General features: G+C 42.1%; 1 protein-coding gene across 1 annotated transcript in view; it reads right to left on the reverse strand.

The window, feature by feature from the left end:
- Positions 1 to 17,676, reverse strand: part of HS3ST4 (heparan sulfate-glucosamine 3-sulfotransferase 4) — a 441,509-nt gene extending 423,833 nt beyond the window's left edge. The window contains exon 1 of the mRNA XM_036738925.1: positions 16,931 to 17,676. Coding sequence (XP_036594820.1) covers positions 16,931 to 17,676 — 746 coding nt within the window. The remainder of the gene's footprint in view (positions 1 to 16,930) is intronic.
- Between the last annotated feature and the right edge of the window lie 435 nt (positions 17,677 to 18,111).

The following is an 18,111-nucleotide window of genomic DNA, read 5'->3' on the forward strand; positions in this document are numbered from 1 at the left end:
TGAGTCACTGGCTTTCCGTAAACGCCAACTCACAGCAGGACCCAGAAAATCAATACATCTTTCTTTAAGTTATCTGAAGTGCTGAGGATACAGTATATACTCAAAAGGTCCTTAAACAACACTACAGCAGATCCAAGCTACCAGCAGTATCACACATCATTAGAAGATGGGGATTTATCTCCCAAATAATTCTCATAGCTGTACAACCAGAAAGGAAAGTGCTTTGTAAACCTAGAAGTGTTATATAAATGTGAGATAGTATGACTGCTACCATTATGATTACTTTACAGAGCTGTTGATATCATATACAGATTCAGAAACGCTGTTCTCCTTACGTCTAGGTAGAAATGGGGGCAGCGGTATGAAGGATAATTCCTCTGACAGAGAGGGATTTTGTAGGCATGGCAATTTCATTCAAGCATATTAGAACTGGAAAGGACTTTAGAGCAGAGAATATAAAATGTGAAAGCTAGAAAACACCTAAGAGGTCCCTTGTTTGACAAATGAAGAAACAGAAGCCCCCAAAGGAAAATGACTGGTTCAAGGTCTTAACCCAGTTAATGAAAGTGAAGGTGAAACAGGAATTGAAACCCAGGTCTGCCATGAGTCCAGTGTTCTTGGGACCTTCTCTTTTGTGCCAGTAAAGGTAGGAAAAGAGAGTGAGAAAGATCAAAAGTTTGAAACCGGCATTCTTAACCTTTTGGTTTGTTTCATGGACTCCTTCTCGGACTATTTTTTAAATGCATAAAGTGAAATACACAAGATTATAAAGGGAAATGATTTTATTGAAATACAATTAACAAATTTTTTAAAGTTAGAAACCCTTGGTCTAGATTCACAGGGATCCACAAACTACAGCCCAAGGGTCTAATCCAATCCCCATGTGCTAAGAATGATTTTGACATTCTTAAACACAGTTTAGCAGGCCAGATTTGGCCCACAGGCCCTAGTTTGCTGACCCATGGTCTAGAGTTATATTGGCACTAACTGAAATTGATCATGGCAATTTAGCCACTCTAAGTGAATATTATTTCCCAACTTTACAGATGAGATGTCTTGGGCCTGGAGAGTTGAAGTGCCTTTCCCCTACTCATCCAGGTGATAAGTGGGAGAGCCAGGATAGAGTCCTGGTCTCCTGACTCCTATTCCAGGACTCTTTCTGCTCTATTGTGTAATGCAGTTTTCACTATGATTTTAGCAGCTGAAAATCATGATAGCCATAAGGGCTCCATATAAGGGAACTCATCTCCGCCTACAATGTTTAAAAGGACAAACACTCTTGTTATACCATAATTAAGAAAACATAAACTCAGTCATTAAAGAGCATCATCCCTTTGGAACAACACAGGGGCCAACATTATTAAGGTCCCCTGTAGGGCAACTATAACCAAGGAAGGAACCAATACAAAGGAGCTGCATCTTTTCTACTGAAAACATTTCAAATGTTTCCTGGTGGACTCTCTGAATAGTCACAGAAAGATCTGGTGGTATGAACCTAGCTCATTTCCCATTCAAAATATCCTGTTTTCTTAACACTTCCTGAAGTGTGTCCCCCACCCCACCCCCAATAAGCTAGTTGCTAGACAGTTGCTAAGGGAAATCAGCACGCTTGCCTGCCCACTCCCCTTCCACCAGGGTGGGCACACACAAGAACTCTACCCCTGGCCCACACACCTGAAACACAGAGAGTCACTCTCTCACTTCATGCTTGTAGGCAGATGATTATTAATGAGCACCATCATTCTTTGAAATGTAAAGATTTCTGAAGCTGTCATGTACTCCAATTGTGATCACTTGGGAAAAGTTAAAAAGAAGCCTTCACTTCCCCCTGAATCCCCATGCCTCAAAAGAAGAATAGTCCTTGAACAATTAAAAGGCAGCAAAGCTATTTATTTTTCTTTTATAAAGAGAAGAGTAGAGGGTGTTGAGCATTGTTTTCACAAAATAAAATCAGATAAAACACACTAAAGAAAGAACTCAGCAGCAGGGGAGTTGGACAAAATGATTAACGTTCTATGTTCTCAGGTACCCTTGAAGTTCCAAGACTCTACTTCCAGAGGTTCATAGTAGCTCTAGCATTCTATGTTCTAAGGTATCTTCCAAGTCTGACATTCTGTGGTTCGACTGTAAGCAGCCTTCTGGATTTTTTGACTAGTGAGGAAGACAGGAGTCCCCTGAAGGTAGGTAGATAACAGCAGCAAGAATTGGAGGATTGCAAAATCATCAAATGCCATGAGCTTCAATGGAAGAACAGTTGCTCAATGATTAAATCAGGAAGGGCCTAGAAAGAGTTATGGGAAGCAAATGATTCCTCCTCCCCTTTCGTGAGAGGAGTGGCCAGCATTGGTGAGTGCCATGAGGAATGAGTCATTAAGGGAAAGCCAGGTTTTGGTAAGTGCCAGGAAATGGAAAGAGCATCAAAGAAAGGGTTTGAGGATGAAGGGGATTTTTGTAGGGTTTTTCCAGAGGGCATCAGCACAGCACATATGGACTGGGCAGGACTGAAATGCACCAGCATAAGAGTTTGGGTAGATGCAGCGAAGGAAAGGGACTTTGGGGTTAGACGGACACTAGTTCTGAACCTTAAGATTTAGAGCAAGAAGAGGTAGAAATTTGCTAATTTTTATACAAAGGTTGTCCCAAGGTTCTAATTTGAATGCTGGTATGACAGATCCTCTTCTATGCTATGCAAAACCCACTTCAAGTGATTATAACTAATTCAGGGAGGGGCAAAACCCACTTTAGGTTACTCTAATGGGGGAGGAGAAAAGCACACTTCAGGCCACTAGAATAAGAGAGGAGGGGAAAGCCCGCTTAAGTCACAGAAGGGTCCTGGAAGCTGAAGGGGTCCTCTAATGATTGCTTCTCTCAGGAAGAACTCCATTATCTTATTTTAGGATCCAATGAGATAATGGACATAGAAGTATTTTTGAAAGTGTTAAGTGTTACCAAAAATGTATTGTCATTATCATCAGGAATGGTATTGGAAACAAAACAGAAAACATTATCAGACCTTCCTGCCATGTACCCAGAATACTGTGTGAATTTCTGTTTCCCACATCTCGAGAAAAATGGAACAGAACTGCATAATCAAAAGAAGACAGGAGTTTCTTTACACAGATAGAATAAAAATTTTTTAAAAAACCTGAAACCCATCAGAATGAAAATATGAAATCTGAGAGAGGATAGAATCTCAAGGACAGCCTGGGTGGGGAGAACACACATTGGCGGCAGTCACAATGACTGCATGAAGCAGAGCATTGTGGATTGCAAATACAGGACAGAAGACAAGGGAAGGCTCTAAGCATGGGCCGGACTGATAATGGAGGAAGAGCCATGGGTTTAGCCAGCCCAGAGTAAGGAAGGGGAGAGATACATGCAGGAACAGAAGACAAATGCAAAACCGTGAATCAGAATCAGGAAGACAAGTCAGATTCCACATATGTGGTGAATACGGGCAAACAGCCACTCAGAGAGTAGCTGGGAGATGAGAAAACAGTAAGGTCAAAAGTCATAGGTTAATAGAGACAGTGGATAGAGTCCTAGGCTTGGAATCAGGAAGACCTGAGTTCAATTCAACACCTCAAACACTTAGGGTATGACCCTGAGCATGTCACTTAACCTCTGTTTGCCTCAGTTTCCTCAACTGTAAAATGGGGAGAATAACAGCACCTACCTCACAGAGTTGTTGTGGGTATTCAATGAGATATTTGTAAGAGTGCTTGGCACACTGTAGATGCTGTATAAATAGTTCTTTCTCTTAGAGCGAGAGCTGGCAAAGGACCTCGGAGATCGCATAATCCAAACCCCTCATCTTACTGATGAGGAAACTGAGTCCCAGAGATACGTAGTGACATGCTCAGGGTTACACAGCAAGTGTAACAGCCAGGATTTGAACACAGGGCATTTGACTCCAGATCCGTTGCTTAATTTTGATGGCATCATTCTGCCTCCAACATACCAGCTGGTGAACCACTGAGTCTTCAGAAGCTATGAGGGCCAAGTAAAAGAGGAGCAAGCTCAGGATTCCAAGAGGGTCCTTGATAAGTAAGATGACTCGGCCAGGCCTCATACCCTGATCTTTAATAGAAGATCATGGGATTTGAAATAGAGAAGAAAAAGACCTTAGCATCATCTCATTCATTGCCTCCGCATTTTACAAAAAAGGAAACAGGGGGCCCACAAAGGAAAATTGATTTGCCCGACATCACAGGGATAGTCACAGACAAGATCTTCTGATGCCTTTTTTGCTATACCACACAACTGTGAATGCAGGAAGCAATCCCAACACCTGGAATACTGGGCTCTGCAGGTGCAGACAGGTCATTGGGAACATCTGGCTAAAAGCAGGCTAGATGTGGACGGGGGAAACAAAAGATTTTGTCAGAGATACTGGAATTTTTTTCCACTAAGTTATATGGTACTAGAACCTGGAATATTTCTTGAAGATTTAAAAAAGATAGTCTTAAAACAAATAAAATTGAAGGAACATTAGGTACTGGGATAGAGAGCCATCCCCAGAATCAAGAAAACTTGGGTTCTGTAACCAGAATGGCCTTTGTTTTCTTTGAGTGACTCAGTTTATCTCATTGAGCCTTGCTTCACCTTTCCCCGGTGCCTGCTGCTTCTCTTCCAGGGCAGGAAGCCCAGAGACCCATGCCCACAGCTAAGAAGCAGCAGATCTGGGATTCAAGTTCAGTCTTCTGCATTAACACCGAAATGTAGAGATATAAAATGCTACTATGCCACACTGTGTGTAAGTATAAACATATACACATAAATGAAAGGAGATGTTAAAAAATGAGAGATGTACACGTAGACGATGAGGTTGCCACACACATTGCCAGGGCTGGCTCTGTGTTTGAGAGGCTCCAAAGAAAAGGAGAGAAGAGTCATTAGATTGCCTACCAAAATGAAGGTCTAGAGAGCCATTGCACTGGCTTTACTGTTGTATGCCTGTGAAACCTGGACCAGCGCCATGCCAGGAAACTAAATCGCTTCCATTTGAATTGTCTTAGGAAGATTCTAGAAATCATCTGGCAAGGTAAGGTACCGGACACTGAGGTCCTCTCTGAAGCTGAACTGCCAAGCATTCAAACTCTTCTGCAGAGAGCACATCTCCAATGGGCTGGCCATGTTGTTAGAATGCCAAATGTATGTTTTCCTAAAAGACTATTTTACAGAGAACTCAAGGCAAGTGCTCACATGGAGGCCAGGGGAAGTGATACAAAGACATTCTCAAGGTCTCACTGAAGAACTTTGCAATTGATCACAAGACAAGGGAGACACTGGCACAGGACTGCCCAGCATGGTGTTAGGCCCACATCAAAGAAGGCCCTGTGCTCTATGAGAGAAGTAGAATTGCAGTAGCACCAAAAAATACATGGGATGCATAACTTTAGAGACGTCTCCACTCCAAATGCTTATATGGACTATTTGTGCTGGACCTGTGGTAGAATGATCCAAGCTCATATTGGTTTGACACTCCACAGTCAGACACATTGTGCCTTGACTCCAACACAGTAATGTCATTTTGTTCCTCTTTGAGAGCAAAGGACTTCAACCAACCAAGCAGATAAAAGGCAGCATGGCATACTAAACAGGGAGCTGGACCAGGAGGTGGGAAGATCTGTGTTCAAGTCTTACCTTTGACCATTCTAGCTGTGTCATTTAACCTCTGGTAGGTCACTTAACATCTCAGTTTCCCTACGCAACTTTCTTAACATTGTAAGTTCAAAAACAGATGTTGATCTGATATGGTGGAGGAAGTTCCTTAACAGAGACTCTTACACTGATGAAATCACAAGTGCAGTGTATAATCATACCCATATAACTATATGTTTGTATGCACGTATGAATATGAATATATGTGTGTATATAAAATATACACATTTTAAGAGAGTCTGTTGTTCACATGTAACAAGAAAAGAAGCACAGGACACCAAAGCAACTATAGCTCCATAGAGGAAAAGAATTTTTTTGGCAGTTTGAAATTACAACCTTGCTGCATTTTATAAACATCTGGGGAGTTTCTTGTTAAATTACTTGGTAAGTAACTGTTCTTTAAGTCACCAGTTGCTGAATTTTTTCCCCTATGCCTTTAGGATAATGCTCAATAAAGTGAAATTGATTTGGAGGAATTCAATACTGTGGGCAAATAGAAACATGGTGGTCTGTGCTCACATGGAGCCAGTAATGAAGACCATGCCTATTTCTAAAACTCACTGATTCAATGAGCTTCTAGGAAGGAATGGAGAGGTTTGAGATGTGAAGGAGAGGAGACAGAATTCACAGTGGATGGCCTTTTGTTCAGAAAAGTGAGAAGTGAGATCCTCTGCTGGGAAGGAAAGGGTATAAGAAAAGATGAGAAGATTTAGAACAGCTACTGTGGAGAAGGGACTAGTGAATCAGGGTAAAATAAAAGAAATGCAAAACAAAAGTAAGAGTCCAGTTGAGATTATATAGCATAAATTTGTAGTGGACCAAGTTGGTATAATTATGTAACTTTCTCCAGTAGTGGTCAGCAGGACAAGAGTAGAAACAGAGAAATAAATGATGAGGGAGTACCCTAAGGGTTGGGGTTTGGCAAAGCATGAGCAGGAATAGGACAAAGAAAAGGGGATTCAAGGAAGAGGGCTGTGTATAAGTAAACCAGTTGGAGTCAAGTTAAGAGTCAAGACAATGAAACGAAGACAGTGAGGACAAAATATTACTGACAGAATAGGAGAAAGAGTGGAAGAACTGAAGGTCATGGTGAAATGAAGAATAGATTTAGGAGTGATACAGTGGAAGAGGTAGAAGGATAGGAGTTTCAGGGGAATGTCAGAAATCAAGATCATGTTGATATATTTATAGCAGCTCTTTTTATGGAGGCAAAGAGTTGGAAATTGAAGGGACGCCCCATCAATTGGGGAATGGCTAAACAAGTTACGCTATATGATTATGATGGAATACTATTGGGTGACAAGAAGTGACAAACAGGCTGATTTCAAAAAAAAACCCTGGCAGACTTATGTGAACTGATGCAAAGTGAAGTGAGCAGAATCAGAACATTGTACATGGTAAGAGCAATATTGTAACAATGATCACCATGAAAAACTTAGTTACTCTTATCAATACAATAATCCAAGACAATTCCAAAGGATTTACGATGAAAAAATGCTAACCACTCCCGAGAGAGAACCGATCAACACTGAGTGCAGAATTTCTAAGCTACTGAGGGCAGCAGTAGTCCAGGATGTAGATATTTGAATCATTGTGACTCGTACAATCCATTTTAGATGTGACACAGGGAAGGATAAGAATGCAGATAATTATGAGTAAATAAGATGTCTTAGGGAGCAAATGAGAAACTTATGGAACTTGTGAGACAGAAAAAATATAGACTTGCTTGTGCATTCATTTTTTTATTTTCCTTCATTTTCTGAATAATATTTTCCCCAATTACACATAAAAACAATTTTTAATATTCATTTCTTATATTGAGTTTGAAATTCTCTCCATTCGTTCTTCCCACCCCTCTCCCTAAGATGGTCAACAATTTGATATAGGTTATACAAGTACAATCATACAAAACATATTTCCATATTAGTCATGTTACGAAAGAAAATAAAAAACCTACAAGCTTATGCATTGAAAGAAGGGTAAAAGTAAATTCATGAATGGGGCAAAGTTAGTAAAGACAGTAGGAAAAGACAGTAGGAAATTACATATTAAAGATAAGCATCATGAAAGGTAAATGAATTTTTATTCAAAATGTGCTTTGGTGCCATTATTGGTAAATATCACAATGGATGGATAGATGTGGAAGTATAGACAGATGGCTTGCTTTAATGTATAACTTCTTATGTTCTTATGTGTATTTCAGAATCCCAATAAAGAATCATGGAACCATAGATGTCAGAGCTGGAAGAGGCTCACAGAGTTTCAGATCAAACAAGAAACTTCCTCCATTTGATGGACAAAGAAGCTAAAGGGACGAGAAAGGAAAAGACTTATCTAGGATCACATAGCTTAAAGAGAAAGTTATCCTAACTCGTGATATAAAAACGCACAAAACAATTGTATTTATTTATTCAACAAATATTTTTATTAAATTAATCAATAAGCATTAAGTATCTACTACATCCTACACATTGTAGAATTGTTAGGAGAACAAGTACAAAGAAATAACCCTCACTCAAATGGAGCTTACATCCCAATGGTGTAGGCAAAAAAATACATATATAAATATATACAGAATAGATATACAGGGAATAAATATAAATACAGTTATCCCTTCCACATTGGGATGTTCCCCATTGTGGTTTTGATACATGGTGGGTCAGCATAAGAAATGAAATGGGAATTTGGGGAGAATTTTGCAGAAGCCACAGACAACACTGAAGGCCAGTAGACCACACAGAAAAAGTTTAAAAATTCAGAAATGTATAAAATATATATATAATATTGTAAATATCAACATATTATATCCTTTAATATCATAATTCAGACTTCTTTTCTGGTACAAAGGGAGGGCCAAAAAATTTTATGTGGATTTTCCAGATCACAGAGATGCCATGCTTCTAACCCCTGTGATGTGGAAGCGATAACCGTATATACGAAATAGTTAAATTCAAAGTAGTTTGGGATTGAGAAAACTAGCAATTGGAGGGATAAGGAAAGGCCACATGCAAAACGTGATGCTAGCACCTTTATGAGACTGAGGTGAAAAGGAAAAGCATTCCATGCAAGTAGGACAGCCAACGTACAGACATGGAGACAAGACTTGTAGGGTCATGTGTGAGGAACAGAAGAAAGATCAGTCTGGCTACTTCACAGAGTACAGGCAAGAGGTTAATATCTAATGAGGCTGGGACAACAGACTGGGGCCTGCTTATACAGGGTTTTCAAAACTAACAGTTTACAGATTAGAGGCTATAATAGAAAGCCACTAATGTTGGTTGAGCAGAGGAGGCACACGGTTAGATCTTCACTTAAGGAAAAACTTTGGCATCAGTTTACCAATTAGGAGGTTGTAACAATAATCAAGGCCGGGGTGGTAAGGGCCTGACCTAAGGTGATATCTCTGTGACTGGCAAGAAGGGTTCACATGTGAGAAATGTGAAAGTAGAAACTAAGATTTGTCAATAAATTGGCCATATGGGGTTAAAGGAGTGAAGAGCTGAAGTTAAAGCCAATGTTACAAACCTGCAAGACTGGAATGAAGGTGCTTAGGACCAAAATAGGAAAAGTATGAAGGAGGGAAGGATTTGGGAGGAAAGATGATGAATTCAGTTTTAGATATCTCCAGGATATCTAATTTGAAATAATTGTGCAACGTATTGTGATAATTGATGAGAGTCTATGCCCTCAAAACACTTATAGTCGAGTAGTACAACAAAATATACTCAGAAGATTATACAAATTAGAATATAAGTATATAAATGAATATTAAGAACTATGAGATCAGATTTTAGCTAGAAGAATTAAGGAAAGATTCATGGAGTAAAGCATTTGAACTAGCCCTTGAATGATAAGTTAACAGTTGGAAATGGGGTTACAGGGAAAGAAAAAGTCATATTCTTTGAAGTAACAGCTATGCAATGATTTCTTGGTGACTATAATTTTGTGCCGAAATTCCCAAGATCTTTGGAGGATTTTGTTATGCTACAGAAACCAAAGAATTAAGTCAATCTCTGCCAAAGAAGTAGTTTATAAATCCATAAGATATATTATCTATTAGACAAAAGTGAAATCTTGGAAACTTTCTAGAGTATGACCCAAAGAATCTTTTTTTCATTTAAAATATTTCTCCTACTTACATTTAAATGCATGTTTCATTTAATAAAAAAAACACCACCACCATGATGTCTGAGTGATTAAAAAAAATACTGTTGAGTACAATCAGATCACAAGATATGGAACTTTTAGTGTTTCCATGAACAACATCAGAGTCTCAAATATAAGATCATTTCTGTAGAAAAACTAGAGGATAAACATGTCTTTGGAATTCCAAATGCATCTGAGCCAGACTAGTAACACTTCTGATGATCAAGAAAATGCAAGAGATTGAGCCTAAACCTCCCCACGGCTCTCCTAAAACAATCCATCTGTTTGGATTTACCTGGAGAAATTTAAATCTTTCCCAAGACCTGATAATGTTACAAGAGAGCAAATTCTGAAATCCAGTTCTGGTTTTTCTCTAGAGAGCTATTTTAAAACTGCTTCAGGTTTTAAAATCACCCATTCAAACATATTCTTGAAATACAGGACTGTCTTAAAATGAGAAACATATTGTAACTTTCTCTTCAATGGCTTTTAGTGCCAATGTAACTATTTTAGAAACCTATACTTCTTATACTGGAGGTTATCACAGAATTACAGTATTTGGGGATCTTTTATGTTATTCAGCTCCAACAACCTTGTGTTAAAGAAGGAAGTGATTTGCCCAAGGTCATTCAAGCTACTTACAGGCAGAGCCAGGATAGAACTCAGGTCCCCTGACATCCAGTCCAGTGTTCCTTCCACCACCCCAAGACAATATTTTATAGAATAAGTTATTTTAGTGTTGTGAACAATGACTACTTGTGATTAATGAGATCAGTAAAAAAATTTCTCACATGCATGACTTCAAATGAAAAATGGCTTCTCTTTGTTTTTCTGCTGCCATGTTGCTCCTGATGACATTAAGGGTTTTTTTGGTTGCAATAATATCTTGGGAATGCCTCTTCATTCTACTGCTATTTGTAAAATCTCCACGTAAATGTAAGAAAACATATTAGAGTAGTGAAATAAAAATAACATACATAAACCACAACTCTGGCAAGGGGAGAGATGTCACCGTACCTGCCACTTTCTAGAATCATTTTAAAGTGTTTAAACAGGGCTCTGTCCTCAGTCCTGTACTGTTCAGCATTTTTACCAATGACTTGAATGTTTATCAGATTTGTGGATGACAAAATGCTGGAATGGCTAGCTAATGCATCAGATAGAACTGGGGTCCAAAAAAGATCTAAACAGTTTGGAATGATGAGTTACATCTAATAAGAAGAAATTCATAAGACAGTAGATTGGAGCAAGAAAGGACCTCATAAGCCTTTGAGTCTGAGCCCTTCACTTGACTGCTATCTTAGGCTACATTTTTGGCATAATATCTGACACTGCTGTCCCTGATCAGATTCCATATGGAATACTGGGAACTGTTGTCAGTGCCACATTTTGCAAAGGACACCAACCAGTTGGAACTCATATAGATCTCTTTGTTCCAAGCACTACTATCGAACCACTTCTGTCCCATCCTGTACTTGTGAAGTTGTTTTTTTTTAACATAGATATGGACTTTTGCATTTAATCTTAGACAGCTTGGCATAGTGGATAGGGAACTGAACTGAGAATCAGGAAGACCTGAGTTCAAGTCATGCCAGACACTTACTAGCTATGGGATCCTGGGCAAGTCATGTAACCTCTCTATACCTCAGTTTCCTTACCTGTAAGATTAAGGGGTTGGACTAGATCAGGGGCGAGGAACCTGGGGCCTTGAGGCCACGTGTGGCCCTCTAGGTCCTCAAGTGTAGTCCTTTGACTGAATCCAAACTTCTCCTTTGTTGCGTGAAGTTTGGATTCAGTCAAAGGACTGCATTTGGGGACCTAGAGGTCCACGTGTGGCCTCAAGGCCACAGGTTCCCCACCCCTGGACTAGATGATCTCTAATGTCTGCATTCTATGAATCTAGGATAATAAAATATAGAGTGATATAGGGCCACAATGATCATGCAGACCCCAACTTTTCATTTTAGAGAAAAGAAAATTGAGACCTACAATCCTAAAAATTTTAGGAGAACCCCTGCCTGTCAGGGACAGAGACATCTAAAGGATCATCCAATGCAGCCTTCTCAATATAAATGCAAGCCCAGCCCCAAAGCCCATTGGGACTGGGGTTACCTATAAAAGAGGGGGAAATTATTTGCTCAAGGCTAATAATAGAGCTAGGGCGGTCAATTGGAATTCCCAAGTTTTTAACACCACAGCATACTGCCTCTCTATGCACATAGAATGGGGGACCTCTGGTGGCCATATCCTTGAGACATGGAGGCACTGAAGGAGAATCCTAATTTTTCTACCACACCACTTAGGACATAAAGAGTCCATAAACTGCCACACTCCTGCCACCGTGCTTGGAGAGCTTGTGCAGGAAAGTTCTGGGCCTGCCTTTGTTTCTCAAAAACAAAGATTCTTCTTAGGAGCAATAAGAACAGAAGAAAAACCCTGTGATGCACACTAAGAACTCCTGGGAGAATCCCATGAAGTCACTGGTGTAAGATCAAAAAATTTAAAAATTCACATCCCCACAGCCCTTATAGGGCTTTAATACTTCCAAAGAGCTTTCTTAGTGATACTATGAGCTAAATAATACCCCCACTTTACAGATGAAGGCACCAAGGCCCAGAGAAGTAAGATGACTTGTCCCTAGCCACAGAAGTAATAATATCAGAGGAAGGATTCAAATCCAGGCTGACTCCTAAGTAAACATTTTTTTCCATTACACCATACTGGCTGGATAGTTAATGACAGCATCAGGATCAAAACCTCCAAAATGCCATGATTTTATGATATTATGATTGATTTGGATGTTTCTAAAGCCAGCCTTCTCACAGTCAGTTGGATTTAGGTGTGAGCTACTGACAGTGAAAATGACTTAGAGTGACTCATTGGTTTGTCTAACCCTAGAACTGAAAGGGCTGTTATGGTCTGACCCCTACCTGAACCATCTATCATCATTTCCTATCATTCAGTAACTGAGTGGAAGCCAAAGAAAAGCAGAGAAACAGTAGTTATGGTGCAGTTTGGGGAAAGGAGCAACAGGATAGCCTTATTCACAACAGATATTCCTTCCTTGTTGTTCATTTGTGCCCCCATCTGTTCCCAGAACCAAAAAGAAAGTCCACATTCCAACTTCTAGAAGCCAGAAGCAAAGGTCTGTGTTGAAAGATTTAGGCTTTATCATTTCTGTTTGTTTTTAATGCATCTTTATGAAAAGTCCTTGAGCTGTGTCAATCCAAGAAAAATTATTACATGGGATCATAGCTCTGGTACTCTGAGGTAGAGGTATCAAATTCATGGCAGGTGGCCCAAAAAAACTCCCATGTATAGACTGAATCAGATGAAAATGCAATTGGGAAATCTTAAACAAAATAAATAAAATATAAAACACAACATAGATGATGTTAATTTGTGATTTTCCAGGTCAAAATGTGACCTGCAGAGCTCCATTTCTAGTTAACACCGGTGCTGTAAGGGACCTCCAAGGATTTCCAGTCCAATCCCCTCATTTGAGAGATGAGGACACTGAAACCCAGTAAGATGACTTGCCCAAGATCACAAAGGTAGTATCAGAGGTTGTTTTTGAACTCAGGGCACTTCTCTGTTGTTCTAAGACTGTTACATAACTCAGCAGTCTACCATCCCCTCATACAATGCTAAAGCAACAGAGGGTAATGGAAAAAACACTGGCCCTAGCATCAAGAGAACTGAATCCAGTCACAGTTCTGCCATTGACTAGCTAAATGAGCTTGAGAAAGATACTTGCCCTCAATGGGTTTTAGTTTTCTCCTCAATGAAATGAAAAGATTAGACTAAAAATGCCACTTTCCATATTAGCATTATACAGCAGAGTTTCTAAAGTCCTTCCCTTTCAGCTCTATAATTTTCAAAAAAATGCATGAAATTAACAACATAATAGAAAACAATAGGAGAGAATGATCCTGAGAAAAAAAAATAGTAGGGCTGATCAGCTGGGTATGAAGAAAAAAATACTCAGTTCCAGAGATCAACCATTAATGTGTCCTGCTTACCCTTTCTGAAATACAAAAACAAGAAACACTCCACAGAATTAACAGGTGATAGAAGAAAAACATAAAAACAGAGAGGGGAGGGGAGGGGGAACTCAACCTATAATTAGGTGGCTCTCTAATTAGGTAAATGGTGCTGTAAGATTCCAAAAGGATAAGAGGTGCAAGCAAAGAAACCATTACATTTACTATAAATACCACAACCTAATAGATTAGTGAACCAGACTGGAAATCATAAGCCACAATTTCTATTCCTGGTTTCCCTGAAGACTTCCTTTTCTCTCTGGGCCTCAGTTTCTTTGTCTGCCAAGATGAGAATGAAGCCCCTCTGTTCCCTTTCCTATTATCATCCACTACACAGAAATGGAGGAAGAATCAGTGGGAGGAGTTAAAGGAAAATTCACCATCAGATTCTGCATAGAGATGCCAGATTTGGGAATCCCTCTCTGAAAAGGCTTAACACCATCAACTTCCATGTCAAAAAGCTCCAGGTATATGGAGAAAGGAAAGGAATTACAGAATTTGAATGGGCTAACAGAGGAAAGGCATATAGCATGTCTAAAGTGCCCCTTCTTCACTAAGAACAGGAATATTAGGAGGCTATGTTGTGAGTAAGCCCATATTAGGTATAAAGGAGTATCAATTTCAGAGCTGTCAATCACCAATATTCATAACCCATCTTCAGGCCTATGTGTAAAAGACATCCTACTAGGCACCAGAGATACAACATGGTCAACAAAGATTTATGCAGGCCTTACTCTGTTGTTGCAACATGACCATTCCCCCAACAATACCAAGGAGAAGAAGCTATGCATCAGGACAATTCAAAAGAATCCTAATAGTATGCCAGGAAGCCAGAAGTAACAACTCACCTTTTTCCCATGGTGTGGGCCTGGGAAAAAGTAGAAAAATCCTGTCACATATAGCACAATCCGTCTTGAACAACTCCAAACCAGATTACTTACAGGTCTTCCTTCACACTTCTAAACTTGCTTCTCAAACCAGTACATTCTCTGCAGACACAACAACACACTCACTTCCCTTTTCCAGGTTTCTGCACAGTAACATGTATATGGAAAGATTTGGCCTTTGTTTTTCTTTCCCCCAACTGGTCATTTGCCTTGGTTTAAGTTCCCTGGAGCGATCACAAAACATTCCCTGGACCAAAATTTGTCTACATACATATATACACCCAGCTTCCAAAATACCAAAGATCCCCCCAAAGGTGCCTTGTTTTAAACTGCAGCTGGGGTAGTATGAGAAAAATGAAAAGAAAGGTAACCATCCTCTATATAGCAGAAGAATGAAACAATGTCAAGAAGAAACCAGCCATCTCCAGAACCAACTGGTAGTTCATTCAAACATCCCTAACTTCCAAGGGTCAGCCATCATGGCAGTTACTTCTTTGGCTGATATCTGGCTAATCATCTTAATGTCTTCTTAATGACCATCACATTCTGGAAGCCACAGCTTCTAAATGTAGTAAATACTGTCCCCCTCCCAGTTAAATTAGGAGTTTGCTGTTTTATGTTTTGATAGGAATGGGATGTTTGAAGCCTCCTAAAATATTCCAATTAGTTCTCTCTGTTGAAACTGACAAGACATTAACAGACACATTTGCTGTTTCAGTTTAATGTACCAGAATGTTTGCACATCAATGTACCCCTCACAAGTTTTTAAAACGTGCAGCATATTTTCAAAAGTGGAATAAATCGATCACAATTCAGACATATTTATCATATATTTCTGAAGTTTGGTTGTATCTTTAGAAAAAAAACTAACTTTCACAATCCATAATTTAAGTTGGGTTAAGTACCTGGGACAAATGCCTATAAAAACACCAAAGCTACCTGTCAAGAAATAAATGTTCCTTATTCACTTATTGCTTCTTTAAAAAGATCGCATCCCCTTAGCAGACAAGCCTGTGTTTGTATTTGACAATTGTAATTAATTATAGAAATGTAACAGAATTGGAGCCAGCCATTCAGATCTCTGGTTTACAGGGTAAGAAGAATGCAACAAAGAAAAAGGTTATTTTCCTCCTTGGTTTCTATAATAGAAGATGTTCTTTTGAATGGTATCAGCAATAATAAAGAAGGGATTATTAATTTATTTTACCTGAACTTAACTTTCTCATCTTCTCTTATCTATCTCATCATTGGCTGATACCAGCAGAAAGTAATTTATATGGAGTCTCATATAACACAGGCTTCCATCTGTTGGAAAGGAGCCCATGAAAGGGCACAGGTGCATGGCATAAAAGCTCATAGGTAACATGCTGCCATTCAGAAATTGGTGCACCCCAACGCAAAATAAATATAGCGTTTTTCTGCACAAGAAGACGACAGGGAATGGCTCTGGGGGGTGAAAACATCTTGGGTCTTTAACAACAGAAATCCAGAAGTATACAGTATTTTCAGTGGCATCTTTTCTATTTCCAATCGACCTAAAAACCTTGAGTTGTGCCTTCCCTTAACTCAGGTGCCTGTGTGTCTGGGGAAATTTTCGAAAGATCCCAATGAATCTGGAAACCCTTCTGCTTTTCCAGTCTTTTAAGCTCTATTCCACAATATGGCTTTGTCACTAAACACTGAAAAGGGAAAGGAAGGGAAAGCCAAGGGCAAGGGGGCCTTGGTTTCAGAGACACCTGCTGTCCACAGAGGCGATAGGAACCGGGCAGGACTGGCTCCGGAGGCAATACAGTTCCAGCACTAGCCAGGCTGGTAACCACAGCCCCCGGGCTCTGCCCGTGCTTTTCACAGCCCTGACCCTCGGAGAATTAAAGCCGAGATGCGAGTGGAGCTCTCCTCACCTCGCAGCAAAACTAAGCGATCCCTAATTCTCCGGAGGTGGGATTACCCAGAACCCCATCTCTAGGGCAACCCCAGTGGGGTTGAAGCTGCTCCTTAACTGAGGTTAAGGAACCACATTTCTTGGGCTCCTGGAAAGGGGGCGAGTCCTTAAGTTGATGACTGCTCTTTAGACAGAGAAGGGGCTGTTTTCTCTCCCTACATTCTCCCCATCACCTTGTCAGCAGGCTTCCTTTGCTTCTACAGTCCCGCCCCGTCTCACCCTGCCCTTGCCAGTACCCCTAGCCCTACCTGTACCACTCCAGCCCTTTCTCGTAGTTCCTGTCGAAGAAGTGCGGCTCCACGCCCACTGCCCGCACGTCTGGGTGCACTCGGATCGCCTCCAGCAGAGCCCGGGTCCCTCCTTTCTTCACCCCGATGATCAGTGCCTGCGGTAGCTTCTTCTCTCCGTAGTCCGGAGTAGTGGTGCCAGGGCCAGGGCCCCCCTTTTCCCCTCCGCCTCCACTGGTACTATTGCCCCCCCTCCGGCCGCTCAGCTCCTCGTCCGTGGTGCTGGACTCATGGGCGTCCCTCTCGAAGAGCCCGCTCTGCCCCGTGATCATCTCGGTGGGGGCCAGGGGGGTCCGGATCCAGGCGTCCCGGTTGGCTGCCCCCTCTCCGCCGCTACTCCCCAGTCCCCAGTTGTCCCCGGGGGCCTGGGGAGAGTCCGGTGGCTCCCTCCGGCTGGCGTTGGCCAGCGCTCCCAGGGACGGCAGCGACGGCGGCGGCGGCGGGCGCGAGGGGCCGAGCTGGACACGGGGAGGCAGGAGGGAGGGCAGCAGCGGCGGGCTGGGAGGGGGGCCGCCCGAGGGCTCCCCGGCGCCGGGAGGCTCCTGCAGCGCCAGCGGGAACTGCAGAGAACTGTAGCAGCTCATGAGGCTGTAGCACAGGTAGGTGACGGACAGAGACAGGGTGCACATGAAGAGCAGCTTGCGCGCCGGGGGCCCCTTAGAGGAGGCAGTGGGCGGCGGCGGCGGCGGCGCGGGCCACTGGGCCATCGCGGTTCCCCGCTCGCGGCAGTGGCGGCGGCGGCGGTAGCAGCAACGGCGGCGGCAGCAGCAGCCCCCGGCGCTGCCCGGACATGATTTCAGCCGCCGCCCCCGCCGCCGCCGCCGAGCCGCCCGGGTTGCATGGAGAGACGCCGATGCGCCCCCGGCCCCGGCTGCTCCTCCAGCCGCCGCCGCTGTCCCGCTGCACTTGGGGGGAGCCCCGCCGCATGGCCCTCCCGACGCTGCCCCCAGAGCCCGGCTGTTGGCCCCGGGCTTCCCCCACCACCCCCCCTCAGCCGCTGGGAAGGGGACTGAGGGGGGCGCGCGAAACTCCCTGCGCTGCCGGTGGCACCTGCTCCAGCCTCCGTCTCCAGCTCGGTGTCCTCCTCCTCCCCTCAGTCGCTCCCTCCGCCGCCGCTACCTCTACAGCAGCCGCTGTCTCTG

This window comes from Trichosurus vulpecula, chromosome 9 (assembly GCF_011100635.1).
Source record: "Trichosurus vulpecula isolate mTriVul1 chromosome 9, mTriVul1.pri, whole genome shotgun sequence".
Taxonomy (NCBI): domain Eukaryota; kingdom Metazoa; phylum Chordata; class Mammalia; order Diprotodontia; family Phalangeridae; genus Trichosurus; species Trichosurus vulpecula.